This window comes from Gobius niger, assembly GCF_951799975.1.
Source record: "Gobius niger genome assembly, chromosome: 8".
Lineage (NCBI taxonomy): Eukaryota > Metazoa > Chordata > Actinopteri > Gobiiformes > Gobiidae > Gobius > Gobius niger.
Window position 1 is genome coordinate 2,900,629 of NC_136859.1, and position 18,680 is coordinate 2,919,308.

Sequence of the window (18,680 nt, forward strand, 5' to 3'; positions counted from 1 at the left end):
GACCGGGATGGGCTCGTCCTCCGTGGTGTCGCCCGGGGACGAGGATCCCTCCATCTGACTCTGGGGGGTGACGGCGGACCCCGAGAGGGAGCAGAGCGTGTTCTCCTCCTGCGGGACGGAGACCAGCGTTAAAAACCCGGGACTTTAAACCCAGAGCGGCCCGGGAACGCGGCCGCGCACCTGCAGGATCTCCTCGTACGACTGGCGGATGGAGTCCTGCAGCGGGAGGTCCCTCTCGCCGGCCGTCTCCACACAAAAAAAACACCGTAAACTTATACTACTGAGCTACAATTGTATAACCACAGCTGCCCTGGGGTAGATTGATGAAAGTGAGGCTAATACAGGTGCTCGTCCTATAACTAGAATACCATGAAATAGGTTATATATTTCTGTAATTCAATTTAAAATGTAAAACTAAAATATGATATAGAGTCATTAGGTGCAAAGTGAAATATGTCAAGCCTTTATTTGTTCTTCTATTGTTATTTGTTTTTTCATTTTGTTCTATTGAAACAAGGGAGAGCACGAGGCGGGTGGTGGGAGGAGGTTGAAGTTAGTTCTCTTGAATAACCAGGAAGTGAAACTACTGGATATTCTTGATTCAGCTGTTTAGCTTCATTTGCCAACAAAGTGTAAGACAGTGATAACGACGGGTTTGAGATCATATACCTGCCAGTATAATCTCCCCTCTTTAAAGGAATAGGCCACCGTTTTTATATACTGAGATATGTTCTTACCTCACTTTAGTCTTGTTAATATATCCCCGTCTGGTCTTTGTCCGTGCGCTCTGTCACGCAAACGGAGCACATACGCAGCCTCTCCCACATGTCACATAGCTCCAAAAAAGCTCACGATAGAAGCTACCAAGCTCTTCCACGTGTTCCCTATTTAAATAAAGTTACGTGTAAAGTTACGTTAAGTGTTTTCATGCGAAGTATATTTACACAGAAATGTAACATGTGGATTTTATAAGCAGATAAAAAGGGGGACTATATTGTGAGGCGTAATGATACGAGGAGTAAAACGTCCGCGCAGTAACTCCTAAAGGTTATTGACGGAAGTGAGCGGGGGAAGTCTTTAGGAGTTACTGCGCGGACGTTTTGCTCCTCGTATCATTACGCCTCACAATATAGTCCCCCTTTTTATCTGCTTATAAAATCGACATGCTACATTTCTGTGTAAATATACTTCGCATGAAAACACTTCACGTAACTTTATTTAAATAGGGAACATGTGGAAGAGCTTGGTAGCTTCTATCGTGAGCTTTTTCGGAGCTATATGACATGTGGGAGAGGCTGCGTATGTGCTCCGTTTGCGTGACAGAGCGCACGGACAAAGACCAGACGGGGATATATTAACTTGGCTAAGGCTAGGTAAGAACATATCTTGGTATGTAAAAACGGTGGCCTATTCCTTTAAGGCCAAAGCAGCTGTGGGTGTGGAATGTGCAGATGTTACGGTGGTGGGACATATAGAGGGACAGACTGACTCATATTATACAAATAAACTTACATACTTACATAAAAAGTACAGCAGCCAAACTCGTAGTGATGTGAGGACTATGTGTAACCCCGGACTCACGTTAAGTAGATTAGGTGAAATTAAAAGTATAGACCAGTTGCCAGGTTCAATAGGATTACAATAGGAACTAAGGTGAATGTGCAAGAAGAAAAAGTATTATTTAGTAACCAGATTTACAATATGTGACAATAAGCAGAGCCAAAAATACCTCCCCAGTCCCATTGAGCTCAGTGTTTCAGTTTGTTTAAGTCGTAAGTCAAGTCAATCTTCTTCATTGTTCAGATCTTTTTCCTTTAAAGTGGTGTTTTAAGGTGTTACCTCTCGGATATTGGTAGAAAGACGGTTGTTCTTCGACGTTCAGTTCTGTTCTGGGCACAGGCTCGACGTCTCCGTCCAGAGAGAATCCAGGAAATCCATCCAGGGTTTTCTTAACCATGAAAAACCAGCCTGCACAACAATAATGGTATTATTGTTTACAGATAAATAAATATCTGTTTTCCTATCTCCTCGCAGTTGTTATAGCTTTGTTTTTTATATCTTTAAAAATACACAGTACTACTTTACATACATGTTTTTAACTCAAATATCCTTTCTAATACATGAAATAGTTTTTAATCCATGTAAAACAAGCAAATGATTTTCTTTTTTTATCATTTTTTTTTAAAATTATTTAACCAAATTATGATTCAATATTTTTATCTAATCAACATTGATTTTAAATGAACTTTAACTTTTTATAACTCATGAAATGAAACTAATGAATTCAGATATTCTCCTTCAGAATCAACACTTCAGTAAAACCTCATCTGTGCTACTGGGTTTAGCATCACAGAAGAATTACTGTGCACTTTCATATAGAGTTCATGAATGTGACGTCATATCGCTAAGCATTATGGGATTAATGTTCACATTAAAACACTTGGACACCACAGTGAGTTAGATGTTTTTACCAGCAGTAACTCAGCAGCTAACGGAGCTGATCCACGGCTTTTTTCTCCACTTTTTATACTGTTTTTAGCTCATGTTAGTCAATGGAAATGTTTGCTAACAGCTGCAAAGATGGCGGATCTCCATGGCAACTGTGGATTTTCCTGAACTCTATTACAAACCATGAAAAATGTACAATAAACTTCAAAAATAATAATTACATTGGATCAAAAAAAGTGCAAAAACAACCAAAAGTGCTTCTGTGTTTTATGAACTAAACTAGGATTTGGTAGAAACCACATCTTTACCAGAAATAGCTTTTACGTCGCTTTCAAACAAAAAAACGTCACTCGAGATTAGCGTTAGCATCGCGCTAATATTAGCATCGCGCTAATATTAGCATCGCGCTAGCATGTTTTTCTAATCCTCACGTCATGGACTTACCAAGATGAGGCATCGTGAGGAACAGCCTCTCCAGCTCGTGCTCCTTCCACTTCACACAACAACTATTCCACAAAATTATTTTTTATATAAAACTGACCAGACCTAAAGGTTTTGTCTCGGACCGTCTCCAGCCTGTCCCGCTCATTCCCGGAGCGCGAAAGACCGAAAACTAGTGAGTGATTCGGTTCCGCAGCTCGGGAGGCGGGACTTATACCATTTTTAACAAATCAAAAGGTCATTATCGCCCAACGTGACCGTGAAAACAGGAAAATAAAGTTTGAGTGAGGGGATCACACTTCCTCTTTTCAAAATAAATGTATTTCAAAATAAAAGTGCGTAAATACAAAACAACAAAAAGGAGAGACTGGGTTACATATGTGTGTCATGTCATTTATGTTAAAAATCAAAATGACTTTAGGCAGGACGAGCGACAAAGATGTAAATGATCTCTGACTGTTATTATGTCAACGCCACATCGCACATCTGGAACATACACGTGGGAAAGGACGCCCTCTGGTGGAGACTGCGCGATAAAAAGGCGCTTCTCAATTATCGATCATTTTCTTTCTACTCTGCAGATTGTGATACAGAAATGTTTGTATTGTGTTTTTCAAGCCTGTGTTAATGATTACAGTGTCGTCATTATTCTTTCACTCCAGACTCAGTGGTGGAAACTCAAATCAAACAAATTCACTCTGAAACTCTGGTGTTTTATTTTCTAAAAAGTCCATGAAGCCTCTCAGTGTGAATAATAATAGCCTAAAGTCAAATTCATCAGAACAGAGTAAATATATTATTATCCGGGGCCGTTTTTGGATCGATTTAAGGCGTCCTGTAAGTGGGAATGGCTGCTGTCGTGTAACACACTGTCCACTAGGGGCATCAGGATTTTCTTACACATGTGGGCATGTGGGGTTCAAGATCCGGCCTTGCTTTTATGCTGTCTTTTAATTTGTAATGCTACTCCAAATGTGACAGTGTGAATGTTGGGTGCGCCAAACAAAATCCCATGTATTTTTAGCGTTGACTTTTCGAAAACGTAAATTATTAAGAGTTTAAAGGCACGACGCCGGCTAATCAGCAATGTGTTAACGACAGACACTTGCTCGGGTATTTTACAAGGAAGAAACAATACTTGAAAATACGACAAAATTACTTTCATAACTTCAATCTGACCTTGTATGTTTCATGTCCGTGTTAGCACAGAGCTGATTAGCCGTGCTGTGATGTTAAACTCTTAATCTTTGACTTTTTCAAAACGTCCATGCAAAAATACATGGGATTTTTTAATCTTATTAACACATTGAGTGCCAAAAACGGAATTTTTTATTTTTTTCGTTGGATCGATAACACGCGCTAATATATTTAGGCATTTGCCTTTTCCCATAATGTTAGTGTCCTACAGAGAGGAGAGAGGAGGTGAGGAGTTAATCAGAGGAGAATGTTTGATAAAACATTAATTATCTCAGAATCTAGATCATTTTGATCAAAACTAGCCTCTGTTTAGCTTTGGAGTCGAATGAAACTGTTTTCACCTGTGGAGAGCTGAGATTCTCGTCTTTCTAACGTTATATAGCTATAGCACAGAACACGCTGTGCTGCTAGCCTGGCTAACACCAGACTAAAATCACAAGTGATATTTAGTCTGGGGACCACCAATTTATTTTCTCGTAGGAGTGGTGTGGTTTATGATCGTCCATAGTCGTTTATTGGGCTACGAACGTCTATCATGCGTCTGCACGAGGCCACAGCCAATCGTATCATCGTATCCGATGACGTATGACGTATCCGCTGTAAACTTTCGAGCTAAATTATTTACAGCCTAAAGCTCGATCGAAAAATAGCGTTGCGTCTGCTGCTGCCATGTTTGATCCATAAATAAACTTATTTTTTTAATCCGTAAATAAACATCTTGCCGTCCCTCCTCGTTCTGTGATTGGTTCCCAAATCCACGCGGCCATGGTCCCCAGGCTGTTGTGCAGTTCGAAATGATTCGAGCGCACACAGCAGCATGGAGTTAGCCAGGTTACTGTGCTGCTACAAATATCCTGAAAAACGGTCTGGATTGTTGGCGCAGCTAAATCCCCAAAACAGCGCGGCCTCAATGTGTTAAAATGTCCGATGTTCATTTGCACCGACATGTCGACACTGCAGCGTTTCTCTGCACGGCCTGAAAACGGCTTTGTTTTCGTGTAGTGACTGATTTTATCTGGACTTCTCCAGCCCCATGTTCACTGATAGGAGAAAAGGGGCGGGCACAATTCATGGCGACGCCCACGCGAGCCTCCGGAATAAGGTGAATAACGCCGGGCTCAGACCAAGCGGAAAAAAAAGCTTTCCGTCGCTCAGCTTGCTCTACTTCCTTGGCCAGCCCCCCCTTGTGCAGGAGCGCGTGGAGGTGGGTTTGAGATGCAGCTTTTGCGCATGAGCCAATTACGCACAGGTGTCTGTCAGATCCAGCTCTGTGGTCGTGGCCGCCGCCGGAAATGGCTCTGTATTTGCATAGCGTTGAAATTTTTTTAACGCTAGTCTCCGCTCCGGCCGCCCGTATCTCGCCGCTCTCCTGTGGATTTCCGGAGGCTTCTTTCCGGTCGTCTGGCAGCAGAGGGAATGAATGGAAGCTCGCCGCTCTCCTCTCTTCCACCGCTCTAGGTCTGAGCCCGGCGTAAAGGGGGTTCAGTTTCCTTACTCCGCCCACCCACCTCTGACCCCTGACGTCACACGCTATCGGAGCCGGTGTCATGGCGGCACAACAGCTGTCCACTTTACTACGATTATGTGCACTGTCGTTGTTTGTAAAAGCTCAGCGATGTCATCGTTGTGATGTTCATAGTAACATGTATTTTATTGTGAAATGTTTCTACACAAAGGAACCGGATGTGTATGTGAAAGTTGTTGACTATGCGCGGCCCATTGTTGAAAATGTGCGTTCAACATCAAGTGTTTTCCATATTTGGAATCCCCAGGGTGGTAAAGACAGACAATGGACCGCCATTTAACAGTGACTCTTTTTCACAGTTTTCAGACTACCTGGGATTTCACCATCGCAGAATAACACCTCTTTGGCCTCAAGCCAATGCCACTGCCGAAAGATTCATGAGAACCTTAGGCAAAGCACTGCGTGTCGCAGAAACACTAGGCATTCCCTGGAAACAGCAACTCAACATCATCCTGCGTGAATATCGATCCACACCTCACAGAACCACTGCAAGTTCACCAGCTGAGGTACTTTTCCAACGTAAGATGTTTACAGAACTCCCTTCTTTCAGTAACACAGCAAAACGATGCTCAGATGCAGAAGTGAGAACAAAGGACACTAACGCAAAGACCAAGATGAAAAACACTGCTGATGCAAAGCGTCCTGCCACACCTCACTCACTTACTACAGGTGACACCGTGCTACATCGCCAACTCAAGCACAATAAACTGTCACCACCGTATAACACCAAACCATACAGAGTGACCAAAGTCAGAGGTTCAGCAGGAACAGCCACAAGAGACGGACACTCAGTCGTCAGGAACGCGTCATTCTTCAAGAAGGTTTCACCTGAGCTTCAAAATGTTCCCCCTGATCCTAATGACAATCCTCCTGTGACTGTTATGCCCAGATATCCATCCCGAGTTAACCGACGCTCACCTGCTCATTTAAATGAGTACATTAGACCTAAAGTTTTATCTGCTATTTGTAACGATCAGTGCAAATGTTCATGGTCATGTGAGCAATGTTGTGATTTGTGCTGATACCGTGTTCACAAGTCAGTGATACTAATACATGTTTTATTTAAAATGTTAGAGCTATGCTATAGAGAGCATTGTTCAGTAATGGTATAAAGTTACAAATAGTGTTTAAAGGATAACGTGTTCACCTTCTGACACTATTCATAATATAAGAGAAAAGTTGCAAATGTGATGATCACAGCAACATGTATTTTGTGAAATGTTACTACAAAAGGAACCGGATGTGGATGTGGAAGTTGTTGACTCTGCGCTCGGCCCAGAAAGTTACCGCTGTTGGGCTAAGAATAAAAGCCATGAAACTAACGAAGCCATCGATATTTCAGCAAATATAATGCACAGACATTACAGACAGGCTGATAAAGAGCTCACAAACGCTCTGGTTTCACGTTTGATCAATGAGGAAAGACATTTCCTCTGAATCCGTCTGAAGTAGAAGCAACAAAAACAGAAAGTCATGACTCCAGACAAAGGTTTTATTTTCAGTGTCCAGACACAGGTACAGGAGCAGGGGCGGAGCAGACACAGGCAGCACAGGGACTACGGGGCCCAAACACCAAAACTGCATGTTACTGTAAAACATACATAGTAATATCATACAAAATAAGTGTGGCTTTAAACACAGCAAAGAAATAACTAGAAATAAGTACAAATAAGCACATTTTCTCTTGATGTGAGTGAAAAAAATCCGTGTGTAAATAAAGGAAAGACATCTCATTATTTAAATCAGCTAAATTAGAGAGCAAATATCAATTAACTTTAACAGAGGCTTTTCTCATTCATTTTAAGTGTAACAAATACTTATTCCACGATAATTTAACCTTTTTTCTGATATTTATTTCTGTGTAAAAGACATAAGTGAAACATGTTCGTCCACTAAAAGGTGAATATGGACCTTACTATTTCTAAACTCCAGACCACGTGCCTGGTGTTTTTGGATGAAATAAAGTCTCATTAATGAAGTGCACGGCTTCCTTTGCCTCTGACTCCGTCGCAGAGAAATGCAGAGGAGATTTCTGTGCGATGGTAAAAGTGTTTTTATTCATAAAGTCTGGACACAGACAGGTGCCTGATCAGCCTCTGTCCCTCAGCTGTCGGAGCCAGAGGTGTTTGAGGATCACTGAGCTCTTGGTCCCGACTCCTCCTCTGGTGCCTTTGTCTTGTTTATTTCAGCCGTAGACCTGTTTTTGGCCTGGTTTACATGTGGTTTAGTCCTTGGTTTGATGAAGCTAAATATTTACAGAAAGTCTAATGTACAATAGGATGAAGTTTAGCAGAATAAGTTTGAGTTGTTTCTTGTGAATCACCCACCTCTGATCTCGTCTCACTCGCCTGTTTACTTTTTAACATAGTTTTTGTCTCCAGTGCTTAGTTTCTACCTGGTTTTAGTCTCAAACACTGAATAATACTTTAAACCACTGACCCTCTGGGGTGAAGTGTCTTGCTCAGTGACAGAGTAAGTGCGGGTGAGACTGAGATGTGAACCGTCGACCTCACGGTAACAGGGCGGCGGCTCCACCTGTATCTGTCAGAGCCTCAAACACACAAGTGATGATTTAATAAAGACGTGTTTTATTTCAACTGTGAATCAGTGATTACAGGCGGAGCCAGCTGTGATTGGTCCTTACAGCTGTCAATCAAATGTGTGTCATAAAAGAGTTCAGCCACAGAGGTCCACCAGGGGGCGCTCTCCTCAGATCTAACACAGACACAGAGCAACCTTCATCCCTCAGCCTAAACCCAGGAAACAGAGGCTCAGTGAAGGAGGAGGTGAAGGTGTAAATGTGGAGCAGTTTTCCATCAGAGCCGACGTCATAGAAGGACAGAGCTCCAGCCTCAGAGTCCAGGAACACGCCCACTACACCTGAGTGAGAGGGAGAGGAGGAGGAGAAGAGGTCTGTTTCTCTCTTGTTGTGACAGACAGAGTAACCTCCACCATCGATCCTCAGACTCCAGGACTGATCATTGTTTCCAAACTTACTCTCCTCTCTGTCTCTTCTCCGTCTGGTTCCTCTGTAACTCACTGCTATATCAAACCTCCACCCGCTCCACTGCACCTCCCAGTAACAGCGCCCCCTCAGGCCAGTGGAGCTCAGGACCTGAGGCTGGTCCATGAACCTGTCCTCATGATCTGGATACTGCTGCTCCTTCCACACTCTGGTCACAGTCCGTTTGTCCTCAGACAGAAGGAGGTTCCTCTGAGCTGTGTTTGGATCCAGAGAAAACTCACAAGAATCTGAGGAAACAAACACAACTCATGACATCACTTCCTGTTCCTGTGTTTGAAGAGTTCTTTCATGTGTAATAAGCTGTAATAAGTCTGACACAGATATTCAGAAGAGCATGGATTTGGTGCATAATTTGTAAATTAAATCTATCACTTTGCAGATTTTTCCTCTAAAAACAGATCATGTAAACCTGATGAAGTTCAAGTTATTTCCAAAAAAATGAATAAAACACAGACTCACATTTCCTCGGACCTGGGACCATCCACTGTTCTCCAGCAGGATCCAGCCTGAAACACACAAGTCCAGTTTACTGTAGACCAGACCAGACCTGGACCAACCATGGACCAGAGACAAGACCCTGAGAGAGTCCAGGGGGGACTCACCTGAGAGAGTGCAGGGGCCCCTGAGGGGCCCGTAGAGCGGTCAGGAGCTCGGCCGAGGGTCCTGGATGGTTGTAGCTCAGGTCTAACTCTCTCAGGTGGGAGGGGGCGGAGCTCAGAGCTGAGGCCAGAGAAGCCCCGCCCCTCTCTGAGACCAGACATCCAGACAGACTAAAGACACACAGCATTAGCCTCTAATGTGGACACAGAGACAGAGTGCATCATGGGAGCGTCTCACCTGAGGGTGTGCAGTCTGCAGGGGGCGCTCTTCAGTCCGGAACACAGCAGCTCCACTCCTGAGTCCTGGAGGTCGTTGTTACTGAGATCCAGGTGAGTCAGACTGGAGGAGCTGAGGACTGAGGCCAGAGGAGCACAGCTGAGAGGAGACAGGCCACAGCCGCTCAGACTGAGGACAGAGAGGACGATTAGAGACGAGAGCCAAGACACAAGTGTTTAAATACAGTCTGGACTCACATGGCTTTGGTGGAGACTTTGACGACCGGCAGCAGCTTCAGGAGAGCTGTCTCTGAGGAACAGTATTTCCTGAGGTCAAACTCCTCCAAGTCTGAGTCTGAGGACAGTAAGAGGAAGGACAGAGCAGACCAATGAGCAGGAGAATATAACAAGGAGAGACTTCCTTCTCTCATGATCCTCTGTATGTGCTCCAATAGTTCACGGTCGTTCAGTTCGTTCAGACAGTGGAGCAGGTTCAGGCTCCTCTCTGCAGACAGACCCTCTTCATCCAGCTTCTTATTGATGTACTCTACTGTCTCCTGATTGGTTGAGTCACTTCCTGTGTGAGTCAGCTGACCTGGCAGCAGGCTCTGATTGGTCGGCAGAGACAGCCCCAGGAGGAAGCGCAGGAACAGGTCCAGGTGTCCGTTTGGACTCTGTAAGGCCCGGTCCACAGCAGAGCGGTAGAAGGTCTCAGGGCTCTCAGAGGAGTGTGGTGTGGACAGCAGGTCCTCCTCGGGGTCAGGGCTCTCAGAGGAGTGTGGTGTGGACAGCAGGTTCTCCCCAGAGCTGAAGAAGGTCTGATGGACGTGAAGAGCAGCCAGAAACTCCTGCACAGTCAGATGGATGAAGCAGTAGACCTTGTCCTGGTACAGGCCTGGCTCCTCTCTAAAGACCTGTGTGAAGACTCCGGAGTACACTGAGGCGGCTGCAGCGTCCAGCCCACACTCGCTCAGGTCACTCTCGTAGAAGATCAGGTTTCCTTTCTGCAGCTGCTCAAAGGCCAGTTTCCCCAGAGACCGCACCATCTCCCAGGTCTCTGGAGTCCAGTGAAGGTCTGTCCCAGATCCCTCATGATACTTGATGTTCTTGACTTTGGCCTGGACCACCAGGAGGTGGATGTACATCTGGGTGAGGGTGCGGGGCAGCTCTCCTCTCTCTCTGGTCTCCATCAGATGGAGCAGGACTGTGGAGAGGATCCAGCAGAAGACTGGGATGTGGCACATGATGTACAGGCTGTGGATGCTCTTGATGTGGGAGATGATGTCTGTGGCCTGCTGCTCGTCTCTGAACCTCTTCCTGAAGTACTGCTCCTTCTGTGGGTCATTGAACCCTCGCACCTCTGTCACCATGGAGACGCACTCAGCAGGGATATGATTGGCCGCCGCGGGGCGTGTGGTTATCCAGAGGCGAGCGGAGGGAAGCAGGCTCCCCCTGATGAGGTTCACCAGCAGCTCCTCCACTGAGGCGCTCTCTGTGGGCTCCGTCAGGACCCGGGTCCGGCTGAAGTCCAGAGGAAGTCTGCACTCGTCCAGACCGTCAAAGATGAAGAGCACCTGGAGCTGCTGAAAGCTGCAGAGACCTTTGGTTTGACTGAAGAAGTGGTGCAGCAGCTCCACCAGGCTGTACTCTGTGTCTCTGAGCACATTGAGCTCTCTGAAAGTGAAGGGGAACAGCAGCTGGACGTCCTGGTGGGCTCTGCCTTCAGCCCAGTCCAGACTCAACTTCTGAGTCAGCACTGTTTTCCCCACGCCGGCCACGCCCTTCGTCAGCACCGTCCTGATTGGTCCCTCCTCTGTCAGCTCTGCTCTGATTGGTCGATCCTCTGTCAGCTCCGCTCTGATTGGTCGATCCTCTGTCTGCTCTGCTCTGACTGGTATGAAGATCTTTGTAAATGTTGTTTTGACTGATTGAATCGCCTTGTTAAATATTGACTCATTTTCTTCCTTGCTTTTTGTTTGTGTTCCTTGTTCCTCTGTCTGCTCTGCTCTGATTGGTCCCTCCTCTGTCTCCTCTGCTCTGATTGGCTGCTGTCTGTGGGCGGGGCCTTTAAACAGGTCTTCACATGTGATGCTGGTCTCTGTAGCGGCTGGTTTCCTGGACGCCGTCTCGATGTGTCTGACCTCATGTTCCTGATTGACCTCTGAGGCCCCTCCCTCTGTGATGTAGAGCTCTGTGTAGATCTGGTGCAGGGGGGCGGAGTTTCCTGCTTTAGCCACGCCCTCAAACACACAGCTGAACCTCTGCTGCAGATGACTCTTCAGTTTATCTCTGCAAACTCCAACAGAACTCCCTGAATAAAGACAGAGACAACAGTGAACTCTTCACTGGACACAAACTCAAATATAAGTTATTAAAGTTATGTAGATGTGGAAGAGTTCTTACTGGAGCTCAGACGCTCGGCCAGCTGCTCCTGCTTCATCCTCCTCAGGAAGTCCAGGGTGATGTTCAGCACAGCCTCTCTGCTGCTCTGCTCCTCCTCACTCTCTGAGCTACTCTCTGGGTACTCTGAGACCAGGAGCCTGTGGAGCCTCTGCAGCTGCTCTTTGACAAACGTCAGGATGTCCTCCTCCAGACGCTGGAATAGAATCAGATTGAAAGAGTTTCAGTCAAAGAGAGGACCTGAGGAGCCCCACAGAGAACCCCACACATGCTGCAGTCGTGGCTACTCACCGTGAATATGGCGTCCAGCTGCTCCTTTGGGCCTGGCTCCCTGTGAACCAACAAACAGAAACATTAGAGACTGAGCACAGACCACTGCAGCCGCCTTTGGACTCATTTAGACTCACAAGAAGCTCCTCCACAGACCTGCTGAGGACTCACCATCTACAGCTCACACCAGGACTAAACCAGGACTAAACCAGGTCTGACTCTGGTTTACGCAGGACTCACCTCTGGTCTTCAGGAGGAGGTTCTCTAAAGAAAGGAGGTTCGTCTTTGGAGCGGTCACTTCTCAGAGACACAGAGCTGGGAGCAGGTTTAGGTCTTGGTTTAGACCCAGGTCCAGGTCCAGGTGGGTCCATGTTGAAGCTGCTGAGAATCAGAAGAAAAGTTCATTTGAACAAACAGACTGAGTTTAACCTTAAACCTGATTGGTCCAGTCCAGCTCAAATACTTTTTATCTTCCATTCAACAACAGGCCTTTTGCTCAGTGTCTGTTCTAGATCTGTTTGTTTGTTGCTGTTGGAATGTTTGTCTCATAATCGATTAAAGAAGAAACTTTTGATGCTTCATATTTGCTCTGAAGAAAAGGACGTTTCACCAAATGATCAAAAACAACAATGACGACACACTCTATGGGACTGACCTCTGGTCTTCAGGAGGAGGTTCTTTAAAGTTCAAAGGTTTGCCTTTAGAGCGGTCACTTTTCAGAGACACAGAGCTGGGAGCAGGTTTAGGTCTGGGTTTGGACCCGGGGCCAGGTCCAGGTGGGTTCATGATGAAGCTTCTGAGAATCAAAAGAAGAGTTCACTAGAGCAGAACAAACAGGGCGTTAGAAACAGATCCAACAAATCCAGTAGTTTTCGTTTAGACCAATAAATGGAGATTTCTGTCAATTTGTGTTTGATATTGGTAAATCTCACGGCATCACTAAGTGCTCTACTGGAAAACAAAATAAAACAACAGACCAACCTTACTGGATCAAGGAACTATCTACAATGTGGAAAGATGTGAGACTGGCTGAGAAAAAGTATCTCCTGTGCAATAGCATAAATAAACAACAGTTAAAATATGATTTTAACAATAAACACCAGTTTGATAAAAGACTCAGAGCAGAGCAAACAAGAGAAGATATCAAAGAGGCCAAGCTGTAAAAATGGAACATAATCAAACTCATAACCCACAAACATTTTGGAGTCTGATAAATAAACTTGGCCCACGGAAAGTGAAGGAAATACCATTAGAAGTGATTTTGGAGGATGGATCCTTATGTTCTGATGTTGAAATGGTGTTAAAGAATTGGGAATCTGAATTTAAAGCCTTATTCTCGGGCAGTTCTGTGTCCCCTGAGTGGGATGATTTTTATTTTGAAATGATATCTGCGCTAAAAGACCAAATTCTCTGCAAAGTTTTCATCTAATCTATATTTAAATTTTGACATTACAGAAAGTGAAGTCCAAGGGGCAATAGATAAACTCAAAGTTAAGAAAGCGACTGGATTTGACAACTTGTCTAATGAATTGCTAAAACAGCCTGGTTTGTTCCCAGTGCTTTATAACTTGCTGTTTACTTGTTTTGAGCAGGGCGTGGTCTCCTCAGACTGGCATAAATCTGTAATCAAACCTATTCCAGAGTCACAGAGTTCAGACGCTCGAGTGACGAACTACAGAGGAATAAATCTCCTCAGGTGTGTATACAAATTGTATACCAGTGTTCTTAATGAGAGCTTGACTTGCTACCTGGAATCCCTTAATCTACTGGCCGACGAACAGAGCAGGTTTAGAAAGAAAAGAGCCTGTATAGATCACATTTATTCTCTTATCACCATAGCAAATGCTAGAAAACAAGAGGGAAAGTCGACCTTTGCTTGTTTCATAGACTTTCAGAAAGCTTTTGACTGTGTTGATCGAGATTTACTTATGTGTTATTAAAAATGGGGATTGACGGTAAATTTTATGACTCAGTAAAGGCTATTTATAAAAATGCAACTTCTTGTGTTCAAGTAAACGACCACTTAACTGACTGGTTCCCGACACCTTTTGGCGTGAAACAGGTTGATGTTCTGTCTCCCACATTATTTGCCATATACATGAATGATTTAGTAAATGAAGTTAAAGAGGCAGACGTGGGCATTAATGTGGGAGACTTGAAACGTTGTATTCTGTTTTATGCAGACGACATTGTACTATCAGCCCAAAAGGAATCAGATCTTCAGAAAATGTTGAATATTGTTCATTCTTGGTGCAACAAAATGAGACTGATGATAAATTGTGATAAAACTCAAGTTATGCATTTTAGAAGACGTACCCATGCATTATCAGACGCTAAATTCTGTTTTGGCACTACAGTTCTTTCTTTTACTAAAAAGTACAAATATCTTGGATTTAATGTAGATGAACATCTCACATTTGACGAAGGATCACATCACTGTCTGAATCTGCAGGTCGAGCTCTCGGTGCTGCTATAAATAAAGTGAAGGCGTGTCGTGATCTCGGTTATAAGACCTACACTGAGCTGTACAGATCGTGTGTTGGATTATGGTGCTGGGTCTGGGGTTACTGTAAACAAACCCACAGCCCCCAGCACCAAACAACAACAAACCCACAGCCACACCCCACCCTACTTTCTAGGTGTTCCCAAAAACCCCCCTAAGCTTGCTCTGGACGGGACATGGGAACCATGTGAAGTGAGGCATGTTTGTGACACGGTTATGGAATAGATTTATCAACATGTCTGACACAAGACTGTCCAAACACATCTTTAAATGGGACCTGACTCATAGATACATTTGGAGTGAGCAGATGGAGAACATTGTTGTTGATGCTGATCTCCAGTTTATTTTCAGAAACAAGTTAAGATGTAACGTTGGAGAAATTAAAAAATTCCACTTTGAAAAATATAAACTTAAATGGTTAAATGATGTCTTGTTTAAGCCAAAGTTCAGAACTTATATTTTGATTAAAGATCATTTTGGTCCTGAGCCCGATGTGACCCTGAACCTATCCAGAGGTCAGAGGTCAGTCTGTGCTCGGCTGAGGTCCGGGACTCTGGCCCTGGCACTTGAGACGGGACGATTCCACTCGGTCCCAGAGGAGGAGCGGACATGTTGTTTGTGTCAGTTAAACGATGTTGAAAATGAATCGCATTTTGTGTTTTATTGTCCTTTGTATCATGAACCGAGAAGGCAGTTATTTTGTAAACTGTCTGATGTTGTACATTTGTTTGAAATGTCCGACGAGGAAAGGCTTAAGTTCTTGTTCAAGTATAAACCATTTCATTTGTTTTTGTTAAGCGCTTACACGGAAGAGGACACTCTTTGTTTAAAGCTTTTCTGTTGCCTGCGTTTTGTGTCTTATAAGCCCATGCGGGCCGGGCACCTTTAGGTGCACGACACCAAATAAGAAATATAAATATTAATATATATATAATAAAACTAAACTAAACTACAATGTATCAAGGTGCTGTAAAATAAAGTGACATTGTGCGATCTTTCACAAAGACTGGACTCAGATGTGGCACTAAAGTGTCTCCACCAACAGCACCACCAAAGCTCCGCCCTTGAGTCTGGTGAATGTCTGGTCCTAAATAAACATGAACATATGAAATGTCCGTTTTTAGTTTTTAGTTTTGAAAACGAGGCTGTGGCTGTGAACGGGTAAAGCTGAGGGTTTTGCTTTGGCTCATTCTGAACATCAGACTCTGTGCTCTGGCCCCGCCCCCTCTGCGCTCTGGCCCCGCCCCCTCTGCGCTCTGGCCCCGCCCCCTCTGCGTCGCCCTCACTGTCAAACCACTGGAGCTACAAAGGTGAACGCGCTGGTTTAAGCTCTCATTAAAGAAGGACATTACAGTCTCTGCATGAGACAGATACAAAGTGAGCAGCAGAGGAGGAGGCGATGATGAGGCGCAGACGCTTCTGCTTCTCCTCTCGCTCCTCAGATCAGAATGAGGAAAACTCCTGTTAGAAATGAACTCACGTCAGTCTGAGGCGCGCGCACTGGCTCCTCTTCGATGCACAGAGTCTTTCCACAACTTCTACTTTTACACTTTACTCAAACAGAACAAAAGCATTTTCATTCCTCCACCAGCAACAATGAACCAGGACTAGACTCGGTCCAAACCAGGATTAGGCCAAGTCTTAAAACACGGATCAAACCAGGACTAAAACGCTTAAACTCTTTAAAAACCAGGACTAAACCAGGACTGAACTCGGACTAAACCAGGTCTGAGCCAAAGAACAAGCAAAGACTAAACCACGGTGTCATTATTTCACATTATTGTAAGAAAAACTCACTGCGTCACGTCGTCCTGATACTTTCACTTTCAAAGGAAGTGTTTACAGAGTGATATCCGCTCTCTCTCTCCTCTGTCCGCTCTGGGGCTGAGCTGTAGTGTCTCTGAGCTCCAGCAGAGGGCGCCGCACTCTCGTATGTCAGTGAAGAAAATAACACTAAAACTCAATAAATAATACTTTTGTTTAACCCCTTAACTCCCACCGGAACCGAGCACATTTTCTCCAGTTTGGCTTTACCCCAATGTAAAAGCTTCTGGGAAAAAGGTGGGAAAATAACAACAAAACTGAGACGAAAACAATGATGGAAATGTGACAAAAAGTGAAAACATTGATGAAAAAGTGACGAAAAATTGATGAAAAATTGATGGAAAAAACACAAAAAAATGTGACAAAAAAAGAAAAGAAAAAAATGTGATAAAAAATCGTCAAAAAAGTACAAAAATGTAACAAAAAAGTGGAAAAAAAAAGTATGAGAAATTGACAAAAAAATGACCAAAATTTGATAAAAAAATGGATGAAAAAATGACAAAAAGTAAAAAAAGAAAAGATAAAAAATTGATGAAAAAATGAAAAAAATTGACTACAAATTTAAAAAAAATTACAAAAAAAATGAAAAACATAACTGAAAAAATTTGACAAAAATGTGATTAAAAAATTGACGAAAAAATGACAAAAATGTGACAAAAAAGTTACATAAATGAGTTGAATACCCAACAAAAAAATGATGGAAAAAAATCTGATGACGTTTGGAAAAAGATCCTCTCGGTTCAGGCGGGAGTTAAGAGGTTAAGAAGTGACTTTTCTTCTTAAAACAACTGTCAATAAAAGCCCCACGTGATCTGCGTTCAGTGATTTAAATATTACAATAATATTATTCACGAGTGGCTTCACTGACTTTTTCTTTCTGGGTGAGTTTGTTTGATTTGAAGTTCTCAGACTTCCATTGGGAGCTTTAGTCCAGACTGAGCCTGGCCCGTCGTGAGCGCAGCAGCAGAACATGGACATGTCTGTTTGAGAAAAGGGAAAAGTGCCATGAAAAGTCATCTCTTGATTTCATCTAAAGTGAGGATGTAAACACAAGAAAAAAACACTTAAAAGTGACCCAAAAAAACGACAAAAATGACAAAAACTCAACAAAAAAGTGACAAAAGAGCAACAAAAAAATTACAAAAATCTAGCAAAAAAGTGACAAAAGAGCAACAAAAAATGACAAAAACTCAACAAAAAAGTGACAAAAATCCAGCAGAAAAAAGACAAAAATCCCGCAAAAAAAATGACAAAAATCCAGCAGAAAAGTGACAAAAACTCAACAAAAAAAGACAAAAACTGAACAAAAAAAGACAAAAACTCAACAAAAAATGACAAAAACTCAACAAAAATTCATTTTCTCCAGTTTGGCTTTACCCCAATCCAAAAGCTTCTGGAAAAAAGCTGTGGAAAAAGCAACAAAACTGAGACGGAAAAAACTATGGAAATGTGACAAAAAAGTGAGAAAACATTGACGAAAAAATAAAAAAAAAATGATGAAAAAATGTGATAAAAATGTGACAAAAAACTCAACAAAAAATGACAAAAACTCAACAAAAAATGACAAAAACTCAACAAAAAAAAGACAAAAATCCAGCAGAAAAAAGACAAAAATCCTGCAGAAAAAAGACAAAAATCCTGCAGAAAAAAAGTTTGGCTTTACCCTAATCAGAAAGATTCTTGGGAAAAAAGCACCAAAAATGTGACAAAAACTCAACAAAAAAATGACAAAATAGCAACAAAAAATGACAAAAACCCAACAAAAAAATGACAAAAACCCAACAAAAAAGTGACAAAATAGCAACAAAAAATGACAAAAACCCAACAAAAAAATGACAAAAACCCAACAAAAAAGTGACAAAATAGCAACAAAAAATGACAAAAACCCAACAAAAAAATGACAAAAACTCAACAAAAAAGTGACAAAAACCCAACAAAAAAATGACAAAATAGCAACAAAAAAAAGACAAAAATCCAGCAGAAAAAAGACAAAAATCCTGCAGAAAAAGACAAAAAACCCGACAAAAAAGTGACAAAATAGCAACACAAAAATGACAAAAACCCAACAAAAAAGTGACAAAAACCCAACAAAAAATTGACAAAAATCCAGCAGAAAAAAGACAAAAATCCAGCAGAAAAAAGACAAAAATCCAGCTAAAAAAATGACAAAAATCCAGCAGAAAAGTGACAAATGAGCAGCAAAAAAGTGACAAAAGAGCAGCAAAAAAGTGA

General features: G+C 43.0%; 1 protein-coding gene and 1 long non-coding RNA gene across 2 annotated transcripts in view; one reads left to right on the plus strand and one right to left on the minus strand.

The window, feature by feature from the left end:
• The window catches only part of LOC306966347, a 347,602-nt gene that overhangs the window by 86,034 nt on the left and 242,888 nt on the right, over positions 1 to 18,680 (plus strand). The gene's annotated exons all lie outside the window — the stretch shown is intronic.
• Positions 8,265 to 12,492, minus strand: LOC306966672 (protein NLRC3-like; the record flags this gene model as incomplete). The annotated part of the gene is made up of 8 exons (XM_079561485.1): positions 8,265 to 8,863; positions 9,096 to 9,142; positions 9,239 to 9,406; positions 9,474 to 9,641; positions 9,710 to 11,264; positions 11,505 to 11,762; positions 11,855 to 11,991; positions 12,362 to 12,492. 8 exons carry the CDS (start codon positions 12,490 to 12,492, stop codon positions 8,265 to 8,267), a joined length of 3,063 nt encoding a protein of 1,020 aa, XP_079417611.1.